This window comes from Geotrypetes seraphini, chromosome 7, assembly GCF_902459505.1.
Source record: "Geotrypetes seraphini chromosome 7, aGeoSer1.1, whole genome shotgun sequence".
Lineage (NCBI taxonomy): Eukaryota > Metazoa > Chordata > Amphibia > Gymnophiona > Dermophiidae > Geotrypetes > Geotrypetes seraphini.
The window spans coordinates 87,197,261-87,219,146 of record NC_047090.1 but is presented as its reverse complement, the minus strand read 5'-3'; the positions used below and the strand labels follow the sequence as shown (position 1 = coordinate 87,219,146).

The 21,886-nt window shown below is 39.5% G+C and overlaps 1 protein-coding gene across 3 annotated transcripts in view; it reads right to left on the bottom strand.

Annotated features, from left to right (window-relative positions):
* The window catches only part of PPP2R3C (protein phosphatase 2 regulatory subunit B''gamma), a 109,044-nt gene that overhangs the window by 84,541 nt on the left and 2,617 nt on the right, over positions 1–21,886 (bottom strand). For 2 of the 3 annotated variants that reach the window (XM_033952473.1, XM_033952474.1), the window contains exons 2-3: positions 20,247–20,374; positions 4,500–4,604 (exon numbers count right to left, since the gene is read on the bottom strand). In XM_033952473.1, coding sequence (XP_033808364.1) covers positions 4,500–4,604; positions 20,247–20,374 — 233 coding nt within the window. Of the gene's footprint in view, positions 1–4,499; positions 4,605–20,246; positions 20,378–21,886 lie in introns of all 3 variants that reach the window. The other variant, XM_033952472.1, reaches the window with a different exon arrangement.

The window sequence follows — 21,886 nt, the reverse complement described above, 5'->3', positions numbered from 1 at the left end:
CCTGAATTCTCTGCAAGAAGGGTTCCGATCTTCCAATATGTCTAAGAGCTGCCATCATGAAGGGCCAGTAGACCCTATCTAACGGTTTCTCTGCATCTAAGGAAAGCAAAACAGAAGGGATCCCAGACGCCTGCCCAACATCGATAAGATGCAAAGCTCTACGAATGTTATCAGTGGCTCGCCTATCCAAAATAAATCCTGATTGGTCAGGGTATATCACTGTTGAAATGACTTTTTGCAGCCTTGCTGCTAAAATCTTTGTATATATTTTATAAATTGGAGCCCAAAAGAGAAATGGCACAGTAAGAGCCGCAAAGTTGAGGATCCTTACCTGACTTGGGAACATAATTGCCGCTGCTGGGTCAGACCAGTGGTCCATCGTGCCCAGCAGTCTGCTCACATGGCGGCCCTCTGGTCAAAGACCAGAACCCTGAGACTAGCCCTACCTGCGTACATTCTGGTTCAGCAGGAACTTGTCTAACTTTGTCTTGAATCCCTGGAGGGTGTTTTCCCCTATGACAGACTCTGAAAGAACATTCCAGTTTTCTACCACTCTCTTGGTGAAGAAGAACTTCCTTATGTTCGTACGGAATCTATCCCCTTTCAATTTTAGAGAGTGCCCTCTCATTCTCCCTACCTTGGAGAGGGTGAACAACCTGTCCTTATCTACTAAGTCTATTCCTTTCAGTACCTTGAATGTTTCGATCATGTCCCCTCTCAATCTCCTCTGTTTGAGGGAGAAGAGGCCCAGTTTCTCTAATCTTTCGCTGTATGGCAACTCCTCCAGCCCCTTAACCATCTTAGTTGCCAAATGCCAAGAATGGGGCAAATCAGTTTGAGCATCAAAGGAGTTATACACCCTGTCACAGGGACAATCTTGCAAGCTTAAAGGAATGCCCAGAAACAGTGTCTAAATATAGTGAGGTGACACAGGGGTCTGTTTTTCCCTGATGGAGTGGGAGTTGGGCTATCTGAAGCCAATATTAAGACTTTATCCCAATTGATACAGAGTGTTTGGCTCCGGGAATGTTATTATAGAGTGTTGTTGCGTGCCTATTTTATGCAGCAGGAGCACTCTTTTGGCCATGAATTCTGGTCCTGCCCTACCATTCAGGGGTTCTGGCAGCATGTGGTTACTTATGACTAACATTCTGGACAGGCCCATTACTGGCACAGTATATCAGTTAGTATTGGATACATCTACCGCATATGGCAGAATAACTAGAGGACATCGTTTGATGTGTCGTAAAATGTGTTTGCTCGCTCAAATGTATCCTGCAAAGTTGGACAGTAGCCAATGCCCCACCCTATTGGCACTGGCGTAACCAGCTACATCAGTTGGGAAGCTCTGATGCTAGGGGCACCAGGAAAAAGAAATTGTGGTTTTTGAATAAATGGGAACCCTATTTGCAGTCACTGTCTGCTCGGGGGCGTAGTTTGCTGCTGAACAAATTATGATTGTTTTAATAAGTGCCTTCTATTTGATTGGGGGGGGAAGGGTGGGGGTTGCTTTGTTTAGTTTTGCTACTGTCATTGATTTATTTGTTTTGCTACTGTTATTGATTTGTTTCTGGATAGTTGTATTATGGCTGTCAACTCTTAATAAAAATAGGATTTAAAATATAAACCCTCCCAAAAAAAAACTGTCTCTCAGGAAGGAATGAGTCTCACACTGATAACCAAGCATGCAAGAGATCTCCCATAAGTCTGCTTAAACATTTGGAGTATTGTAGTAAGTCACTCTGTGAGAGCCAGGGCAGTGCCCACAGTGGCATGTCACCCATCTGTGCTTGTTCCATTCAAATCTATGATTTATTAGTAGATTGTATCCATTCAGAGATTTTCAGTTGAGCAGCTCTGTGGTAGTAAGTAAAATGTGGCACCCCCATGCTGCCTGAGTGACAAGATTGATGTAATATTGTTTGTTTCACTCTAGGAGGTTTCCTTTTCCAAACAAAACAAAATGCTTTTTGGGCAACTTCTCTATAGAAAGATTTTGAAAAGGTTATTGGCAGGTTATTTGAAAAGGTTATTGCTATAAAGAAATAAAACAGCTTAGGTAACACTCTTATTTTCAAGGCATTAATATGTCCCAGCCATGAGAGATTAAGGCCTTCCCATCTTTCCAATTCTGAGAAAAATGCCATGAGCAGGGGAGGTAGATTTAGTTGGAACCAGTCTGCAAAAGTTATTAGAGATTACCTGATATGTTCTGTTAGAGAGAGAAACAATTCTAACAATGTGATCTACTGTATTATTTGTCCCTCCGGATTTACTTACATAGGGAAAACACCACATCTGGTAAAGAGAAAATTAAATAAACATAAATCAAGAATTTCACAAAAGAACTACAACTCCAATTGTTAATCACTGAATTGAGAAAGGCCACGAGATAAAGATATACGATAGAGAATTCTTAATGTTATTATGTTGGGGTGGGAGGGTGGTGATTTGGAGCACTTATTTAGCTATAAGGAACAATTGTACATTTTTTTATTTGAAAACAGTTCAACCCACTGGCTTAAATGTTGAAATTGAATGAATATCTGCAATTTGAATTTGAAATTCTTTTGGTGGTCCAAGTAGCAGGAGGATGCCAAGTGATTTTTTTTTTTTTCCCTGCTATTTAAGAGTTCCAGTAGCCATCTCAGTGTATGAGGTAGCAAGAAGAGAGAGTATATGTTGAAGGTATAGTTTGGTGCAGGATCATGAAGATTTATTTGAAGTGAAGTGATCTTTATAAGTATGCTGTTGAAATGTTTATGGGTGTATATGGATCAGGTGAATATAAGAGTTTTTGAAGCTTTTTTGTTCAATGTTTTGCAGGAGTCTGTTTGCTCTGATGCAAACATAGCTATGTCAGTTACTGGACTCTCTTGCACTACCTACAGGATAAGTTTTTAAAAATTTATTCTTAAGTTTTGAATGAATTAATTATTACTGTTTTTGTGAAGATAATTCAGTATGTCAAGAAGGTGCAGAAAAGCTTTTTGGACGTATGAGGAGGTGACAATTAGCCTTTAGTTACCAGTCCTTCTCTGAATGTCTACCTGGCCCAGAGGAAGGCTCCTATCTGGAGGGGGGGGGCATTATGAAGGGAAATCTCCCCCTGGTCTAGTACTGGTGTGCCCACAGGCAGCGCATGGGATACCTGACAGGTTAGGAAGACATTCCACAGGAGATTAACAAAGTCTGGGATAAAACCATGTACATAAGGCCCCGAGGACCCATGCAGGGGCTTGGACCTTCTTATTTTGGGCTCCACAGCCTCCACGAACCTGCGTTTTGCAGCTTTGCTATTTAGAGGCTCCAGGGAGGATTTCTTCCCTACTAGCCAGGCCCCCCTGCAGTTCCCCAGCCCTAGAGGACTTGGGGAGGGAGGGGGGCTAAGTGCATGGCTTCCATCCCCCCTCACATGCTTCATGGCACACGGTACATGGACACTCCTCCACGGATCATCCAGTGCAAATCTGGCATGATATAGGGCTAGAACTTGAGAGGAGTCTATCCCCTTTGATTTTAACCAAAAAACTAGTGTCTGAAGCAGATGGAGACTTTTAAAATTAAATTAGGAAAATCCAAGATGGCTGCCACGCCAGCAATTTTGCAACAAAAATGGCCCGTGGGAGCTTTCCTGAACTTTAAAAAAAATTCAGGGAAAGAGATTTTGGAGGTAGGGGACTATCTTTAGCCCCAGCAATCTTTAAAACTGCCAAAATCAGAACCCTCTCAGCCACCCCCATTTTCCCTATAAGCCTTACTCACTTTGCCACGCTCATGCCTGTTTACCTCAGCTTTTCTCAGTAGCTGAGAGAGAATGAAGAAGACTTCTGCTTCAAATAGATCCTGGAGGTCCAAAAATCCAGATATTCAGGCTGCTAATTGGGCCAGAGCTAGACTGTGACCTCAGAGCTCCACAAAACCATGTGACATGCTGGAGGGAGGAGAAAAATGCAGCTGGCAACCTTTAAAGCCCGACCGAACTTTTAGCAGGGCCAATCAGCCTGCCCCCAAGCCTCTGATAAATCAGAAGATGAGCCCAGTTTCTAAAGGAGCGGACCCCGAGCTCTAAAGTGTTAATGCAGGCTGGCTATACAGGTATACCAGAGGGTTGAGAAAAATCCCAAAACAAACAAAAGTAAGCAGAACAGATCAGCCAATTCTCTTGCAGAAAGAGGTGGAGTCAAAAATGTGTATGACATCTTTCTCCAATCATTCGTGACCAGTTTATCATCTATCATCCAGATTTTTATATCCCTGCATCAGAATATGTAATATATCAATAAACTATCTTAAAGAGCAGCACTAAAAGAAAATCAATAGATGTGTAGAGATTTGCATGTAAAAATGCCTCTATTTACATATGTACAAATCGTGCAAGTCTTCAAAAATGGCCTCCTAAATGCAATAAGAACGAGATTTCCTTTTCTTTTCAAAATGCATTACTTGATAATCCCTGCCATAGTTCTTTGTGCCTCAGAATCCAGGTGCTGCCTTACCTGTAACTCTTCGTTGTCCAATAGCTCTCGGCTCTTTCTCTGCAGGAAGACTGCCCGAGACTCCTCTCTCAGCTTCTGCAGCAAGATTTCATCTTCAGCTGGAAGCTAAAACAGACAGGCAACAGTCAGAGCACCTTATCAAAAGGCTTTTTCCATCACCATTTCTTTTATAGGTGAAGGGGGAGAACTAAGGTGGGCTAAGAAAAGGCAAACAGCAAAAAAACCAACAAAGTTTATAATCACAAATTCTCTAGCAAGTAGGTAAATTTACCATTTGCCACTAGTAGTCTCCCCTACAGCACTGTTAATGTTTTGCGCTGTTTTTAAGTCACTGATGCAAAAAAAAAAATAAAATAAAATAAAAAAGCTTCTATTTTAGGAAATGCTTTTTCATGGGAAGTTATTTTTCTCGGATACCAGCATGCAGTGCAAACAGCGACCCAACGCTGTTTCTCACGGTGGGAGCAGTGTTTAACAAGGTCCACCACCATGCCAATAGAGTTCCTGCTGAAATTGTAGCTATGACCGAGATCCACAGTGCAGGAAGGACATCCTCTTTTTTTTAACAATATAAGACTTCGCTGACCCAGAGCATCTGCAGGAAACAGCACCATGGTACGCTGACTGCTGTGGGAAACTAATAGAAACCAGCAGAGGTACTCACCCTAGGGAAAAGGCCCAGTCCCTCAGCCACACTGCAGAAAGGGCTTTCCCTGACACCTTTTGGTGAGAATGCTTGTTGATATTTTTTTCTTTTTGCAGACCAAATAAAATGTCCTCTGCTTTTTTTTTATGAGGGAAGAAGGGAGCCAGCCAACAAGGGACACAGAGGGCAGGTGGCGGGTACTGTCTTGGCATCACCAGGTATAACCCAATGTTAGGTACCACAAACCTAAACCCCCAGCTCATTGAATCAGCAAACTAAAACAAGAGCAAGGCCAGAAATGAAGCCAGGAGCATGGGATATGACCATTAATCTGCTTGATAGAGAATACTGAACAGCCAGGGAGCATGCCATCTTATATCAAAGAAGTCGGTTCAGTGCTCTCTATCTCTGCCTGCTGGTAGATGGACATAACCCATTCATCTGCGGGTGATAGGGAAATATAGGATCCCTATATAGGAAGAGGATGGAATAAAAGTACAGAATATTTCCAAAGTAAAACATAACTGACACACACATAAAAGAGAGCAAAGAGGGAGGTAACCTGTACAAAGCAGCTGGCACAACCCTAACAACAAAGTAGTTAGGGGATAACCCTTTTTGGGCAGACTGGATGATCCAAGCTGTTCTTTATCTGCTGTCATTTACTGCTTTACTGTGTGTGGATTTTTTTTTTTAATTTGATAAAAACACACACACTATAAAAAATGCCAATGATGAACTAAAAAAGCCAACACACTAATAGTGCTCATATAAGTTTCTGAGGCTTTTTCTTCCCATTTTCAATTACATGGAATACCACTTTATAAGCCAATATTTCACTTTAGACCTCTTATCAAGCTCAATTGCGCATCCTGGCACAGTAAATGTCTTGAAGCCCGTAGGAATTGAATGAGCTTTGGGACATTTGCCATGCAGCACTCGTTGCAATGGTTTGATACAAGAGGCCCTTTATTAATATTAAAAAATATTGGGGCGTGGCTTGGACACAAATACGAGCAGATGGGTGGTCGCTGTGCTCCTCTCCTCCCTGCTTTTGATAACTATAAAATTAAGTAATATTTTGGAAAATAAGCTCTTCCAATGGCTTCCATACATTAAACTAAGATTAACTCTGCTTCTGGAGGGTCTGGTGGGGGAAAAAGGTTGAAACCGGACCCGCCAACACTGTTGAAGGTCCCCTGCCAACGGAATCATCATCAGAGGTTTTGGAAGCTGTTATGGAAGAACTGAACAGTATAAAAACCTTAATTTCTGACACCAATACCAAAGTCACAAATTTGCGAGATGAGATAGCCAATATTTCACAACAACTTTCTGTTTGTATGACCCGGATGGATACTGTGGAACAACGGGTGACAGGTTTGGAAGAAAAACTGAATATTAATAGTACTGAAAAAATAAGGGACCTTGTTTCTTCAAAAGTTATAACCACATAACAATTCAAAAAATAATCACCTTATTTCCACATAAATAAACAACCAAATATTGAAAGGTCCTGGACCGGAAGCAGTGGAGGAACCCCAACCTATTTTGTCAGTCTTTTTTACATCTACCAGCACAAGTGGCACAGGAGACAACGGAGTCAGGGGATGGGATAGTCAAGCCCAAGACCAGCAGGGGCAAAAAGCCAGCCCGCAAATGAGGATTGGAGTATTCAATTTATCATCTCGGTTGTTGACACAAGCAGAGGAGGATATCTTGATTAAAGGCTTGTCTTTCGTTCCTTCAAACCGTTATGATGGGTTCCAAACCTGTGCTTCTCTTCATAGATTCTTCCGAGTACTGAGATTGAAAACTTTTTTAAAATACTCTCAAAGACTGTCTAAGGATGATGATGGCACCCCTATGGGGATGAGTGTAAAATCTAAGTGGATTCCTCCTGGAGCCCCGGATGTGTCTGTGGCTGCCTTTGAGAGATTAGTTTTACAGGATGTGGCCCTATGGAGGCTCGGTCCTTACAAACTAAATCTAATATGTCTAGCAGGCAGTTCAGCATGTTACAGTCGTTAAAACAGGACTCTTCCATCATTATTCTCCGAGCCGATAAAGGCGGGGGAGATAGTGGTGCAAGATTATAGTGATTATCAGAGGGAAGCTTTGGGTCAGCTTCATAACATAGAATTTTATAGGGAAATTGATCTGGATCCAACTTCAGCTATTAAGAAAGTTAGTGATCAGTTACTGATCACAGCTAAAAATGATTCAGTCATCTCTAGCAAAGAATATAATTGTTTATCTCGAGAGTTTCCAGAAGTTTCCTATATTTATTTCATACCCAAAATACATAAGTCTGATACGCATCCCCCCGGGGGTAGTGTCGATTCTGGAGCCTTTGTCTCGTTATGTGGATAGTTTTATCCAACAGTTGGTATCCCAGGCCAAATCTTATGTCAGAGATTCATCTCATTTCCTTCAAGCATTGGATACAATGAGGTCAAATAAAGTACAGTCGGGAGTTTTAGTAACTGCTGACGTAGTGGCTCTGTATACCAATATTCCGCAGAATGCGGCTTTAAGGATAGTACATTAGGCATTAAATGTTAGATTTATCTCCCCAGAAAAAAGATTTTGTATACGAACTGGCTAAGATAAATTTTTCATTCAAATCAAGAGAGTGGCAATGGGCGCGACAGTAGCGCTTTCCATTGCTTGTCTCTATATGACTGAATATGAAGAACAACTGGTATATAAATCTACAGGGTTTAGGAAGGTGAGCCTGTGGAGGAGGTTTATTGACGATATTTTTTTCGTCTGGGGGGCAATCGGGAGGAATTGGAGCTTTTTCAGGTGGAACTTAATCAAATGGATCCTAATATTAAGCTTACTTTTAATATTGACAGTTATAGTGTTCCTTTTTTGGACATAAATGTCAAGAAACAGCTGGAAGGATCCACAGTACAGCTTTTCACTTCCCTTTTTAAAAAACCCTCCGATCGTAATACGATCTTACATTACAGTAGTTTCCATCCTAAACCCTTACATGACAGCATTCCTATTGGTCAATTCCTTAGGCTGAAGAGGGTTTGCTCTGATGATGTTGATTTTCAGGAGTAGGCCAGGATGATGTATGATAAATTCATGGAGCGTGGGTACCCTTCTCGGGTAGTCAAACGAGCCTGGAAAAGAGCCCACTGTTGCCAGCGGGAGTGGTTATTTCAACACAAGCAGCGTCAAGATGACCATGATTTAGTGTGTGTGTTGCCTTTCTACAACCTTAGTTATAATATTCGGTAGATTAGTATCAAACATTGGTCAGTGCTTCAGGTGCATGCAGGTTTTCAAAAAATACCCCGGTTTTCATTTACTCGCGGCCATAATTTAGCACAGATATTAAAACACAAGGGTGTTAGAGATGATGAGGACTTGGTTCCCCATACCCAATGTGGGCATTGTACGTACTGCCAGCATGTCTTGAGCACTGACTATTTGACAATACCTGGTACTAAGGGAAAATGTTTTTTTTCTAAAAACTGGCACCGACTGTACTTCTCAGGCCGTGGTATATTGTATTATATGCCCATGTGGTAAATATTACATAGATTACATTACATTACATTAGTGACTTCTATTCCACCTGTACCTTGCAGTTCAAGGCGGATTACAAAAGAGCTAATTGGACATTTCCAGGAAGGTTACAATTTTGGGTTACAAATGAGCTGAGATAGCTGGTTATTCCAGGAGATGTTGTAAATTAGATAACAAGTAGAACAACTGGACATTTCTAGGCAATAGGTCAGACAAGGAGAGTCATTAAGGTTCGCATTGCTGAATATCTCAGCAATATTCGGTGCCAGCGGAATACAGCTCCTTTGGTTAGTCATTGGTTGGAGGCAGGCCACACAATTGAACAGGTCCAATATACAGTATTAATTAAAGCTTGGTAAAAAAACAGGAAACCTGTCTCAATACCTGTTACAGCAGGAACATCGATTCATCTACAATTGGCAAACTCTAGCTCCAATGGGCTTAAATAATGAAATAGATTGGTTTCAGATTTAAAGTTTGTTGAAATTCTATGACATCATCGAAGCTCTGCCCCCAGCGTCTGACATCATGGTTGACCCTGGTTGGCTGGAGCTTCAAATTCTGGGACTGCTCTGGGTTTCAACATCGATAGAGTTGCCTGTCAGCTGGGTGAAAGAGTGTCCAGTCCCTGGTAAGCCTGTTTAATAGTACAGTGGTACCTTGGTTTAAGAGCATAATTTGTTCCAGAAGCATGCTCTTAAACCAAAACACTCGTATATCAAAGCAAGTTTCCCCATAGGAAGTAAGGGAAACTGCTTTGATTGGTTCCACCTCCTCCCCCCCCCCGAGGCTACCGGCGCTGCTCCATTCTCCCCCCCCTTGAGGAATCCGACGCTGTTCCAAACCCCTCCCCGCGATCCGGCTTCCCCCCCTGCGAACCGGCATCCTCCCCCCACTCGCCCATGATCCTACTTTCTCCCCCCCCCCGAGCAGTCAATGACACTTCCTTTACCCGACTTGGCACCAGTGCCGGTGCCCGAAGATCCTCCCTCTTCTGGCGCGGCCTGGGCTGGGCGGTACATCGGAGATCCTCCTTCTTCTGGTCTGGGCTGGGCTGGAGTGGCTTTGAGCATTGACTGCTCAGGGGGGAGAAAGTAGGATCGCGGTGGAGGGGAGGCAAGCTCGGTTTACGAGGCACCAAGTTTGCGAATGTTTTGCTCGTCTTGCAAAACACTCGCAAACTGGTGCACTCGTAAACTGAGGTACCACTGTATTTGAAAGGTTTTGAAACATTTAGTTTGAATGCATTTATTAGTCTTGGATTTCTAGTAGAGAATAACACGGTGACAAAATTCATCACCATTCCCGTCCCCGCGGATAACTGCGGGAAATAATCCCATGTCATTTTCTAGTGTCTATTTCAACCTCAGTCCTTCTACACCAGCATTCTTCAAAGCAAAGCTTGAGGGTCAGTGGTTGTGCCCAATTATACTCTAATTCTTCCCTCTCTCCTTAAAGAATGACATGAAGATGGTTTCCCGCGGTTATAGGAATGGTGATGAATTTTGACACCTCGTCATTCTCTAGTTTCTAGTTCGCCCTGACCCTGTTGTCACAGTAGAAGGTGGTTAGAATGTTATTGTTTTTCCTTTGCAGTACCCCTCCTGATGAAGCCAATCGTGAAACCCGGGTTGGGGGGTTTAACAGCTTATGGCAGTTGCAATGTGTTAGTACTTTAAATATGTACCCGGAGCAGTGAAAGAGCAACAGCAGTGCCATCCTGCATTCAGATAAGTTACCTATCTTTTTCTTGTATGTTATTAGCAGGTGGCAGAGACAATGAACTTGCTGTGATGGTCTCTATTATAACTGATTCCGTGACTTTTCACTAGAGTTTGGTTATGGGTCTGAGCGTTCACTTAGAAATCTAGAGTCACTGTGTGTCCATAAAAGTATTTGGTTGTTTATTTATGTGGAAATAAGGTGATTATTTTTTAAAATATTTATAGTACTGACCATAAGATGATAATAAAACTAAACAAAGAATTGGAAAATATGAATAACCATTCTAGATGAAACAATGCACGTCTTGGGTTTATAGGAGGGGACTGAAGGGGCAGACCGTTGGCTCTTCAATTTTCGGCTCCCTTTGAGGTGGAGCAGGTGCATCGGGTCCTTGGGAGATTAAATAATAGATTTAATGGACCGAGACCTTTCATTTTTAGAGTGCTACGATTTAATCAGGCATTTGAAGTTTTAAAAGCTGCCAAAGAAAGGAAGAATTTAATGTGGCAGGAAAGGAAATTATCGTTAATCCCTGATTTTGCTAAGAGTACTGCTAATTTAAGAAAACAGATGCTAGCGCTCAGACCACAATTAAAGCAATTAAATGCTAGATATGGTTTATTTTATCCCTCAGTAATGAGGGTTATCTTTAATAATAAAACCACTCACTATGATACATATGAATCTTTGAAAGATTTTATTGATCAACAACAGCAAGCGATGGACTAACGGCCAGTTATTAAAGATTATATAACGGTTTATTTCACAAGTTTGTTCAAAGCTGCTGATTTTTGTTTATCTAAATGCTAACTAACATACACTGAATCAACAGTTATCACTACTTGATTTCGTTTGGAATGAATTAAAGAATATGAATTCAATTATAAATTTTTGCTAATCTTATGGACTTGACAGCCACGGATTGACGATCTAGTTTGCTGATGGGAGACTCCCTTCTTTTTTTTGGAACGAAAGGGTAATAAGTAAACTTTTTTTAAAAATTTTTAATTCTTTATTCATTTTCAATCTTACATCAAGTGTACAAACAGTGAAACAATACAATTAAACACATCACTTGACAATCTTTCTAATTTATCTTACAATACATAAAATTACCACCCTCCCCTCCCATCATTCCTCTATTATTTTCCCAATATGAATATTAAAAAATATACCTCCCCCCCTCCCAAACATTAGATGGTGTAAATTTCAATAGAAAATGGTGTTTACTCATTACAATAAGAAGTTAATGGCTCCCAAATTTTATTAAATTTCTTATAGTTCCCTTGTTCTATAGCTATTGTTCTTTCCATTCCATTTCTGGTGGAACTCATTATGTCACATATATAGTGACATAATGAGTTCCACCAGAAATTATAATTGAGTCTACTGTAATTTTTCCAATTACTTATGATGTGCTGAATGGCGACTCCTGTCATTAACAATAAAAGTTTATTGTTATTTGATGATATTTGGCTTTTTTTCCTCATTGGCATACCAAATAGTACTGTATCATAAGATAATGCCACATGCTTTTCCAATAAACAATTTACTTGATCCCAAATTGAGTTCCAAAAGGCTAAGATAGAGGGACAATAAAACAAAAGATGATCTAAAGTTCCTACTTCAAGATTACAGTGCCAGCATCTATTAGACTTTGAACTATAACTTTGGTATTCTAACTGGGGTCCAAAACGCTCTATGCAGAAGAAAAAACCAAGTTTGTCTCATAGATGCAGACACTGTACATCTCATCCTCCAAGACCAAATTTGTGGCCATTGAGAAGCTGAAATTTGATGCTTAATCTCAATGCTCCAAATATCTCTAAGACTATTTTGGGGTTTCTTTTTAACATTCACTTATAATTTTATACCAATGTGCGGCCTGGTGTCCCAGAAAGACCGCCTGAAAGCATAGAAATTCCAGACTATATTGCATATTCAGATTTTTCCATTCAGGGAACCCTACCTGAATGGCCTGCTTCAGTTGCAACCATCTAAAACTTTGTGATTTATTAAGACTATATTTATGCTGCAACTGTGAAAAATCAAGCAGTTTACCATTTAAAATAACATCATTTAAAGTCCTTATACCTGCAATCATCCAATGCTTCCAGATGATCTTAAATCCGCCAATTTGAATCTTGGGGTTTAGCCATATGGTATGATTTGTTGATTTACTAATAGGAATATTTGTTAGATTGCTGACAAATCTTAAGGTTTTCCATGTGTCTATTAAAATTCTATTATCTTTATACAGTCTAGGCATCTTGATACTAAGGACATGGCAAAGATGTAAAGGAAACATGAGTCGCCATTCCAAATATAACCAATCCGGGGTGTAATTAATGAGCTCAGGGAGGACCCAATACATACCTTGACTTAAAATATAGGCTTGATGGTACCTATAAAAGTTTGGAAAACTTACCCCGCCCTCCTTAATTGTTTTTTGTAAAGATACTAGAGCGATTCTAGGAGTTTTACCTAGCCAAACAAATTTTGTAAGAATAGAATTCAATTTTTTATAAAAAGACCCCTGAAAAAAAACTGGTATCATTCCCATTAGATAACAAACCACAGGCAATATCATCATTTTAAGTTTGAACTCTCCCCCACCAAGATAAATGCAAAGGATTCCACTGCTCACACATTTCTGTTACCTTTAATATAAATTTTTCATTCTCTTTCACCATATCTTCTATTGTGTTTTTAATCCAAATACCTAATTTTTTTAGTCCATCTTCCTTCCATACAAATGAGAATGTATCAAACAAACTCCTTGTACAATATACATTAAGTGGAAGAATTTCAGATTTACTCCAATTTATCTTATATCCTGAGAATTTTCCAAATTTTTCTATCAATTCCAACAAACATGGAATGGTAATTCTTGGATTTCTCAAATGAAGTAATATCATCTGCATATGCAGAGACTTTATATTCCCAATCTTTATGGGGAATACCCTGTATTTCCTTTGCTTGTTGAATAGCTAATAAGGGTTCTAAAACAATATCAAAGAGCAAAGGAGATAATGGACAACCCTGTCACTTTTTAAGAGGAGCTGTTTGCAAATTCTACTTAAGTAAATTCATTCACTGTCATCTGGTGGACTATGTGCAAAATTGGAGGCAGCGGAAGGGAAAAGAAAACTAAAAAACATGGGGTGGCGATGGATTAGAAAATGGTTGGAATTATCTTTTTTCCTAATTACATTTGGCACTGTATCTACTGCATTCAAGTACAGAGAAACTTATATTATCCTTTGGTGAAATCTCGGTAACAAAAATTAAATTTGTTTGTTTGAAAATGAGTTCTAAAAAGCATATAGGATAACAAGAAAGAATGGTTGCTTGATAATTCTACATGGAGGTTTGACTCATTTACTGCTGTGTGATGTGGGTTCGGTAGCATCAAATTGAAAAGAAAGGAAATGACATTTTAAGAAGACTATGGGCTCTTTTTACTAAGGTGTGCTAGCACGCGCTACAATGCCATGCGCGCTAGACGCTAACACCTTCATAGAGCTTGTGTTAGTATTTTTCGTTTAGCATGGGGTTTGCATGCGCTAATCCTCAGCGTGCGCTAAAAATGCTAGCGCACCTTAGTAAAAGGAGCCCCATGAGTTAGTCTTACAAAAAAATCTTTTTTCCTAAATTACATGCTTTCAAATACGGCAAAATAAATAAGAACCTGCGGGTTATATTGAAAAGAATTTGCAGTTTGAAAATTTATATTATCCTATGGTGAAACCTCGGCGACACTAAAATTGGTTTGTCTGGAAATGAGTACTGAAAAGCACATGAGGCATCAAATTGAAGAGGAATATGAGTTAGTCTTAAACGAATAAAGGGTGAAAAGTATTGTTGTCTGTATATTAGGGGGTAATATGAATAAGAAGAGTAAGGATGTCTGAGCCTGTAACAGAAGATGGTTTTATTCTTGGGTCTTTTTTCTGCCTTACAGTTCTAGTTAATAGGTATTTGGTGTTTTACATGCATAGGAGGAAAAATTTTTCAGGGGTTAAGGGTTAATATTTTAGTTAGCCAAACGTCTTGTTTCATATGGATTTGGAAGCTGTTTGTAGTAAGTCTATGTATTAATTAATTGCTCAATGATATTAGAGACTTAGTTAATTACTTAATTGAAAGAATTTTTAGAAGAGATATTTTTTTAATTAATAATAAGCATTAGCTCTATTTATTCTTCTAATTATTTTATCAATATTCTATTCATAATATATCAATTATTAAATATTGATTTTAATTTAGGGATCCTTTAATCAAGCCACGCTAGCGGGGTTAGTGCGTCGGACATTTCATCACACGCAAACCCCCGCGGCCGGCTAAAAAACTAACGCCTGCTCAATGCAGGCGTTAGCGGCTAGCGCAGCATGTATTACATGCATTAAACCCCTACCGCAGCTTGATAAAAGGACCCCTTAATCATGTTTTTTAAAAAAAAAATTTTTTTTAAAGAAAAAAAAATGCAACTAATACTTTTTGGGTATAATTTGAGGGAGATTTTGATGGAATATTGTCTTTTTATTAGGGTGTTTGTCTGCGGGGAGGAGGGGTGGGTGATTATGGGTCTGGCTAAAAGGGTCTGAGTTCACCATGAATTGTTTATTTCAATGGGGAGGGGAGGTATTATGGATGTGGATGATGCTTGCTTTAGAATCAATTGTCCATATGTTGTTATGTATTCATGATTTAAAATGGCTTTAAAATTTTATTCACTGAATGTCAATGGGCTAAACCATCCCATAAAAAGAAAAAAAATTCTGAATTTCCTGAAAAGTCATGAGGCGGATGTTTACTTCCTGCAGAAAACACATCTATCCCCTAATGAATCTGTCAAGCTTGAAGGGGAATAGGTAAAACATTGTTTTTACGTACCTGCTGTGGGGAAGAAGGCAGGTGTGGCTATCCTGGTCAATAGGAAATGTACTGCGGTATTTGAAAAGTATCAAGCTGACCCTATGGAAAGATGGCTTCAGGTTGATATGACCTCAGGAAATGACACCCTGAAGCTTCTTAATATTTATGCTCCTAATTCAAATCCAGCTGAATTGTTTTTTAAAAAACTCCAACACTTTAATTCTGTCACTGGCTACATCTAATCTAATCATGTCAGGAGACTTCAATGCTGTCATGGATTCATTGTTGGATAAACAACCTAGTAAACAACTAAAATCACTAGGTTTAGATCAGGGGTGTCAAAATCCCTCCTCGAGGGCCACAATCCAGTCTAGTTTTCAGGATTTCCCCAATATGCATGAGATCTATTTGCATGCACTGCTTTCATTGTATTCTAATAGATCTCATGCATATTTATTGGAGAAATCCTGAAAGTCCGACTGGATTGCGGCCCTCGAGGAGGGACTCTGACATCCCTGGCTTAGATAATCTTGTACAGTCCTGTGGATTAAAAGATATGGAGGCTTTTTCATTTCAATGCTCGCGAATTTTCTTTTTGCTCACAGGTTCATCAATCTTTTTCAAGAATTGATTATATTTTTGTTTCAGATAATTTAATTCAACAGGTTATAAAGGCCAGCATTCTTTTGACAGATCATGCAGGTATTTGGATTGAATGTCATCTTGGTGAAAAAGATTTTACTAGACCTGTTTGGAGATTTAGGGCTCCTTTTCAAAGGTGTGCTAGCGGTTTTAGCGCGCGCTAAAATGCTGCACACGCTAGCCGCTACCACCTCCTTTTAAGCAGGCAGTAATTTTTCGGCTAGAGTGTGCTAATCCTGTGCGTGCGCTAAAAACGCTAGCACACATTTGTAAAAGGAGCCCTTAATAATACATTGCTTGCGGATTCAAACTTTCTTGAGGAAATTCAAATAAAAATGGTTGAGTATTTTCAACTCAATACCTCAGAGGAAGTCTCATTGGAAACCATTTGGAATGCTTTTAAAGCTATGATGAGAGGGCAAATAATTTCATATTTGGCGCACGTAAGGAAAATGCTAAAATTAAAATTTCCAGTTTGGAACAAAATATCCAGACAGAGTCATCCCAGAAGGAGACCTTATTTTTTTATAAAAAGAAATTGTTTTAAATTTTTAACTTTATAATTTATAACTTGCACTGTGGGTTAGTTAGATGAATTGGTTAGTTAGATGAATTAAAAGAGGAGTCCCTTACACTTTTCTATCAAAATAATGAAGCCCATTTCAATTCTAAATTTAATCCATTTGCAGTGTTCTCCCCAGGGCCTTACAGCCGGGCGCTGCGCCCGGCTGATTTAGATGACCGCCCAGCTAATCCTGCTGCTGCTGCTGCCGCCGATGCTCCTTCCCGGGCTGACTTGCCGCCAAAAATTTTGTTTGACGCCTCCCTTTTTTTTTTTTTTTGCCAGCATGCTTTTACTTGCTTCGGGCCTTCCTCGTTGCCGGGACCTGCCTACTTTCTGTTTCCGCGAAGGCAGGACCTGGCAGCGAGGAAGGCCCGAAGCAAGTAAAAGCAGCAAGGGGCTCTATCGTATGTGTGCCAGCTTCCCTTCTCTTCTCTCCCCCCCTGGACGCTACTTCCGGTTTCGGAGGGAAGAGAAGGGAAGCCAGCACGCACACGTTAGAGCCCCGGAGGGAAGCTTACAACTTGCTGCTTTTACTTGCTTCGGGCCTTCCTCGCTGCCGGGTCCTGCCTTCGCGGAAACAGAAAGTAGGCAGGATCCGGCAACGAGGAAGGCCCGAAGCAAGTAAAAGCAGCAAGTGTAGTGGTATACCATTTGAGAAAAACAAACGCACGGACATCGGACCCGATTCTGCTTGCTCTTTTAAAGCTCCGATCCAAGCAACCTTGGTGTCTATTGTGGAAGATAAAGTGGTCAGCCAGGAAGAATAAAATCAAGAAAGTTCAAGTTTAGTCAAGCTGTGATTTGAACTTTATAAGCATTTGTTTTTCATCCTTTAACTGGCAGGCAGAAGGATGCTCCATTTATTAATCTTGCAAAGTCTGATACAGGAAAAGCTAGAAGTGCATCATGATTTAAGGAGCTTGGGGTGTGCAAATCCACTTAATGCAGAAATTACAGTAAAACGAAATCACTTTTCTATTTCACTGCAGCTCTATGAGGTTCTTTTGCACTTAGCTATAGTCAAATGATGGATAGGAATATGTTTATTTCATTTAAGTTAAGGGAAAACAATATTTTTTCTGAGTATCCTTTAAATAATGGTTCACAAATTAATTCAGCCTGTTTTAAGGCTAGGTTTTGTTTTTCACATTATTGCTTCTGTTTTTATAATCCTTAAAAAAAATAAGGAGCAATTCTCCAAGTGGGTTCTTCCTCGTAGGCACCCTGAGACTGTACAGGGAACGCCTATTCTATAGCAGTGAATGGGCTCCCAGGTTCCTTTACAGAATGGTAGCATATAGCCTTAGATTCAAGCGCCTTCTTACTTCTCATTTATAATCTTAATGTATATTTTCTTCAAACCGCTTAGAACCTAACGGATGTAGCGGTATATAAGAAATAAATTACATTACATTACATTACAGTTAAAGCAGCCATAGAGCATGTCCACTTGTGGGAGAAATTATTTTATTTTCAGTTTAGTGATCAAAATGTGTCTGTTTTGAGAATTTATATCTGCTGTCTATATTTTGCACTATGGCCCCTTTTTACTAAATCGCAATAGCGGTTTTTAGCACAGGGAGCCTTTGAGCATTGAGAGCAGTGCAGAGCATTCAGCGCATCTCCCTGCGCTATAAACCGCTATTGCGATTTAGTAAAAAGGGAGGGGGTATATTTGTCTATTTTTGTATAGTTGTTCCTGAGGTGACATTGCATAAAATCATCTGCCTTGACCTCTTTAAAAACCTGCGGAATATATATGATAATTAACATTTTCTCTGCGTACAGTGTGCTTTGTGGGTTTTTTTTTTAATTTTATTGTTGGTAGATCATTTTGACTTGGTCATTTTAAAAGTAGCTCGCAAACCCAAAAATTGTGGGCACCCTTGCTGTAGAGCCATTTCTTGTATGACTGGATCAGCTATATTTATCTTTTTTTTTTTTTTCAGTTGTTTAAATTCATGCAGAAATAAATGGCTAGATTGAAACTAATGACTTCATTAATGCCTTTCCCTTTTTTTAACCTCTATACCATTTGAAAGAGGGCAAAAACTTCTTAAATTTAGTAAAAATATTCTGGCACAAGTGTCAAACCTTAAAAAAGGAAGTCATATTGAGCATTGGAAAATAATAATAATAATTAACTAATAAAAATAGTACACATTTAGGGCTCCTTTTACTAAGTTACAATAGTGGTTTTAGCGTGCGCTTAGTACGCGGAGAATTGCCACATGCGCTAGATGCTAAAGCCAGCATTGAGCTGGTGTTAGTTTTCCCACATAGCACAGGGGTTTGCGCGCACCTTAGTAAAAGAGGGGGTTAATTTTCCCCACCACCAAATTTCCCCATCCGGCTACTTTTTCATGCCACCCAGCTGGAAAAAATTTCTGGGGAGAACACTGCATTTGGGATTACTGTATTGAGACGATATATCCATCTCTGTTCCATGTAGTTTAATCTCGCCTCCTAGTTGCCTCCCTCCCTCCTTCCTTCCAAAGTATCAATAATTGTAATGTAATGTAATTTATTTCTTATATACCGCTACATCCGTTAGGTTCTAAGCGGTTTACAGAAAATATACATTAAGATTAGAAATAAGAAAAAATAATTCTCCACCTAATCTGTTTCAACGTATGTTGATGCTGGGCCCAATGTTGTACTGATGGGGCTCATTGAGATTAAGCTGCAGATTTCTGCTTCTCAATGGCCATGAATTTGAACTTGGAGGATGAGATGTACAGCGTCAGCATCTATGAGACAAACTTGGTTTTTTGGTTACATAGAACTTTCTGGACCCCAGTTCGTTTGCAGAAGTTGGATAGTTCTAAATCTAATAGATGCTGGCACTGTCATCTTGAAATAGGGACACTGGATCATCTGTTGTTTTATTGTCCCTTGTTACTCAATTTTTGGAGGTCGATATGGGGATATAATACCATTCTGGAGTCATCAATTCCATTAACATATGATGTAGTCATCTGTGGAACGATATTGCATATTAAACCACCAATAGATTGGTATAAATGCCGGTTTTTCCTTATCATGACCGGGATAGCCATGCAAATGGTTACTCGTAATTGGAAGAATTGGGACCGCCTTAGTTTTACTTTTTGGTGGGCGAATTTATGCTTATGCTAAAGTATGAGAAGATGAACGCTGACATGCTGGGACATAATAAATTATTCAGATTAGTTTGGAGTCCATTGACAACTTTTGTTACCTCGTTATAGTTGTTTCTTATCTTTTATTTTTTGTCGATTGTGCACACATCCAGGGAAAGGAGGGGGGGGGGGGGGGAGGGACATTTCTTCTGTCTTGTTTTATTCCTTGATTGAATGTATTGAAAGGGGAGGGGTTATTCTTTTTGAATTGTTATTGGTTGATTATAAGTGCTTAAACTGATTGTTAATGTATGTATAATGTTCTGTACTTTTTATTAGCCTTGAAAACTTAATAAAGATATAAAAAAAAATTCAAAATATTATAGTGAAGTATTAAGGGTGTTTAATGTTATTATTCTATGCATCTGAAAAAGAAATAAATATGGAAATTACAAAATTCAATGGAATTTTGCATGTTACAAACCAATAAATAAATGTATAAAGGAATATCTTAGGAAACCAGTGTCCTTAATATAATTTTCAACTTCGTCAACAGTATTTTAATGCCTGAAAAAGGATCACTCAGGGGTAAAATAAAAACTGTTTTCCATTTTATGGGAAATTTCCCTAAATTTGATACTTACTCTGTAGTAAAAGCGAGGAATGTTCTGGTAGGATGTACTCTTACCGTTCCTTCCTCCCTTCCATTCCATATAATATTTGGTAAACAGGTCCATTTCCTCATCTTTTAACTCCTGTTCACTTCTTTTTGCTGCTTGAAAAAAAGCAGGACAGAGTGTTGACTGCCTGGAATGTGTATTTGAATTGATTCATAACCAGTTTCTAATTGTAGTACCGCTACAGCTAATTGGATCTTACTTGTTTCCATAACATAATTGTTTGTAATCTACTTTAAACTGTGTCTTGAGCCAGAGGACATAAAGTTGATGTCAGACTAGATGAGCAGAAAGAAGAAACTACAGCTTACCTGCTAATTTTCTTTCTTTTAGTCCCTCCAGATCAGCACAGGAGGAAGGCTTTGGCCCTGGCATCATAGTACTTACTTGGAGGGTGAAGTTTATGTTTATTTGTATTTATATACCACTCTTTGTTATAACATCAGTGGGGTGTACATCAATTAAAAAGGAAAAGAACACCAAATAATCATGATATAAGAATAAAAAGAGGAAAAAAACATTTAGTTGCTGTATTGAGAGATGCTTAATTGAGAATTAAAACCAAATCATAAAAGAAATTAAAAACATGTTTAATGAAAACCCACCCCCCAAAAAAAACTAAGAAGGAAAAGCCACTCCAAATAAGTAATTTTTAGTTTGGCTCTAAATGTAATATACTGTAAATAAATTCACCGCGAAGTTCATTAGGAAGTGAATTCCACAAGAAAGGTACTGATGCAAAAAATGCAGAATTTTGAGTTGACTTAAGTTTGAACAAGTGAATTGATGGCACTGCACTGTCAACCTATTTAAAGTTGACAACCTCAGTGATTGCAGAGGTTTATATGGGATGAGAAGTTTCGCAAGATAGGTTGCCCACTGTTTAACAAGTGGTATGAGAACCAGAAGCTTGGCTTCACCTAGGCCCTGAGAGGACCTCTGAGCTAATGAGTCTCCTCCTGAATACTGTCATAAGTGCCTGAAATTATGAACATTAGTCTGCCCATAATCTCTGGAGGCTTGCAATCTATTGTCAGGCAGAGATTTGGGCTGGCGATCTGCCATGCTGGCTCTCAGGTTGTTCAGACCCTTTCCTAACAACATCTGTCCTTTGAAAGGGAGTCTGCTGAGGGTAACCTTGGAGGTGGAAGCTCCCACCATTGCCCAATCCAGAGTATTCTGCAGGCTGAAATGGAATAAGATGAGATTTTGCTCATGACTCTGCTAATATAAGATAGGGCAAATGCTTGCCCTCTGCCAGGGTAAGCCCACACATCTTGGAATGACAAGCACATGCCACAAACGAGGCTGCTGCAGCTACTTTGAATCCTAAAGCCAAAACTTCGAACTGCCATTTTAGAACCACATCCACTCTGCAATCCAATGTATCCTTTAATATTACATTGCCTTCACTTGGCAGGGATGTGAGCTTGGATACCTGAGCCACTTAAGAATCCACCTTAGGCTGAGTGAAAATCTGTTGACACTCCTTTGCCATAGGATACAGCCTAGACATTGTTTTGGCTACCTTTAAAGAACCCTCAGGAGCATGCTCTGTAACTAACACACTCATATCAGAATGTCAGGAAAAGAGACCGTGGGCTGTG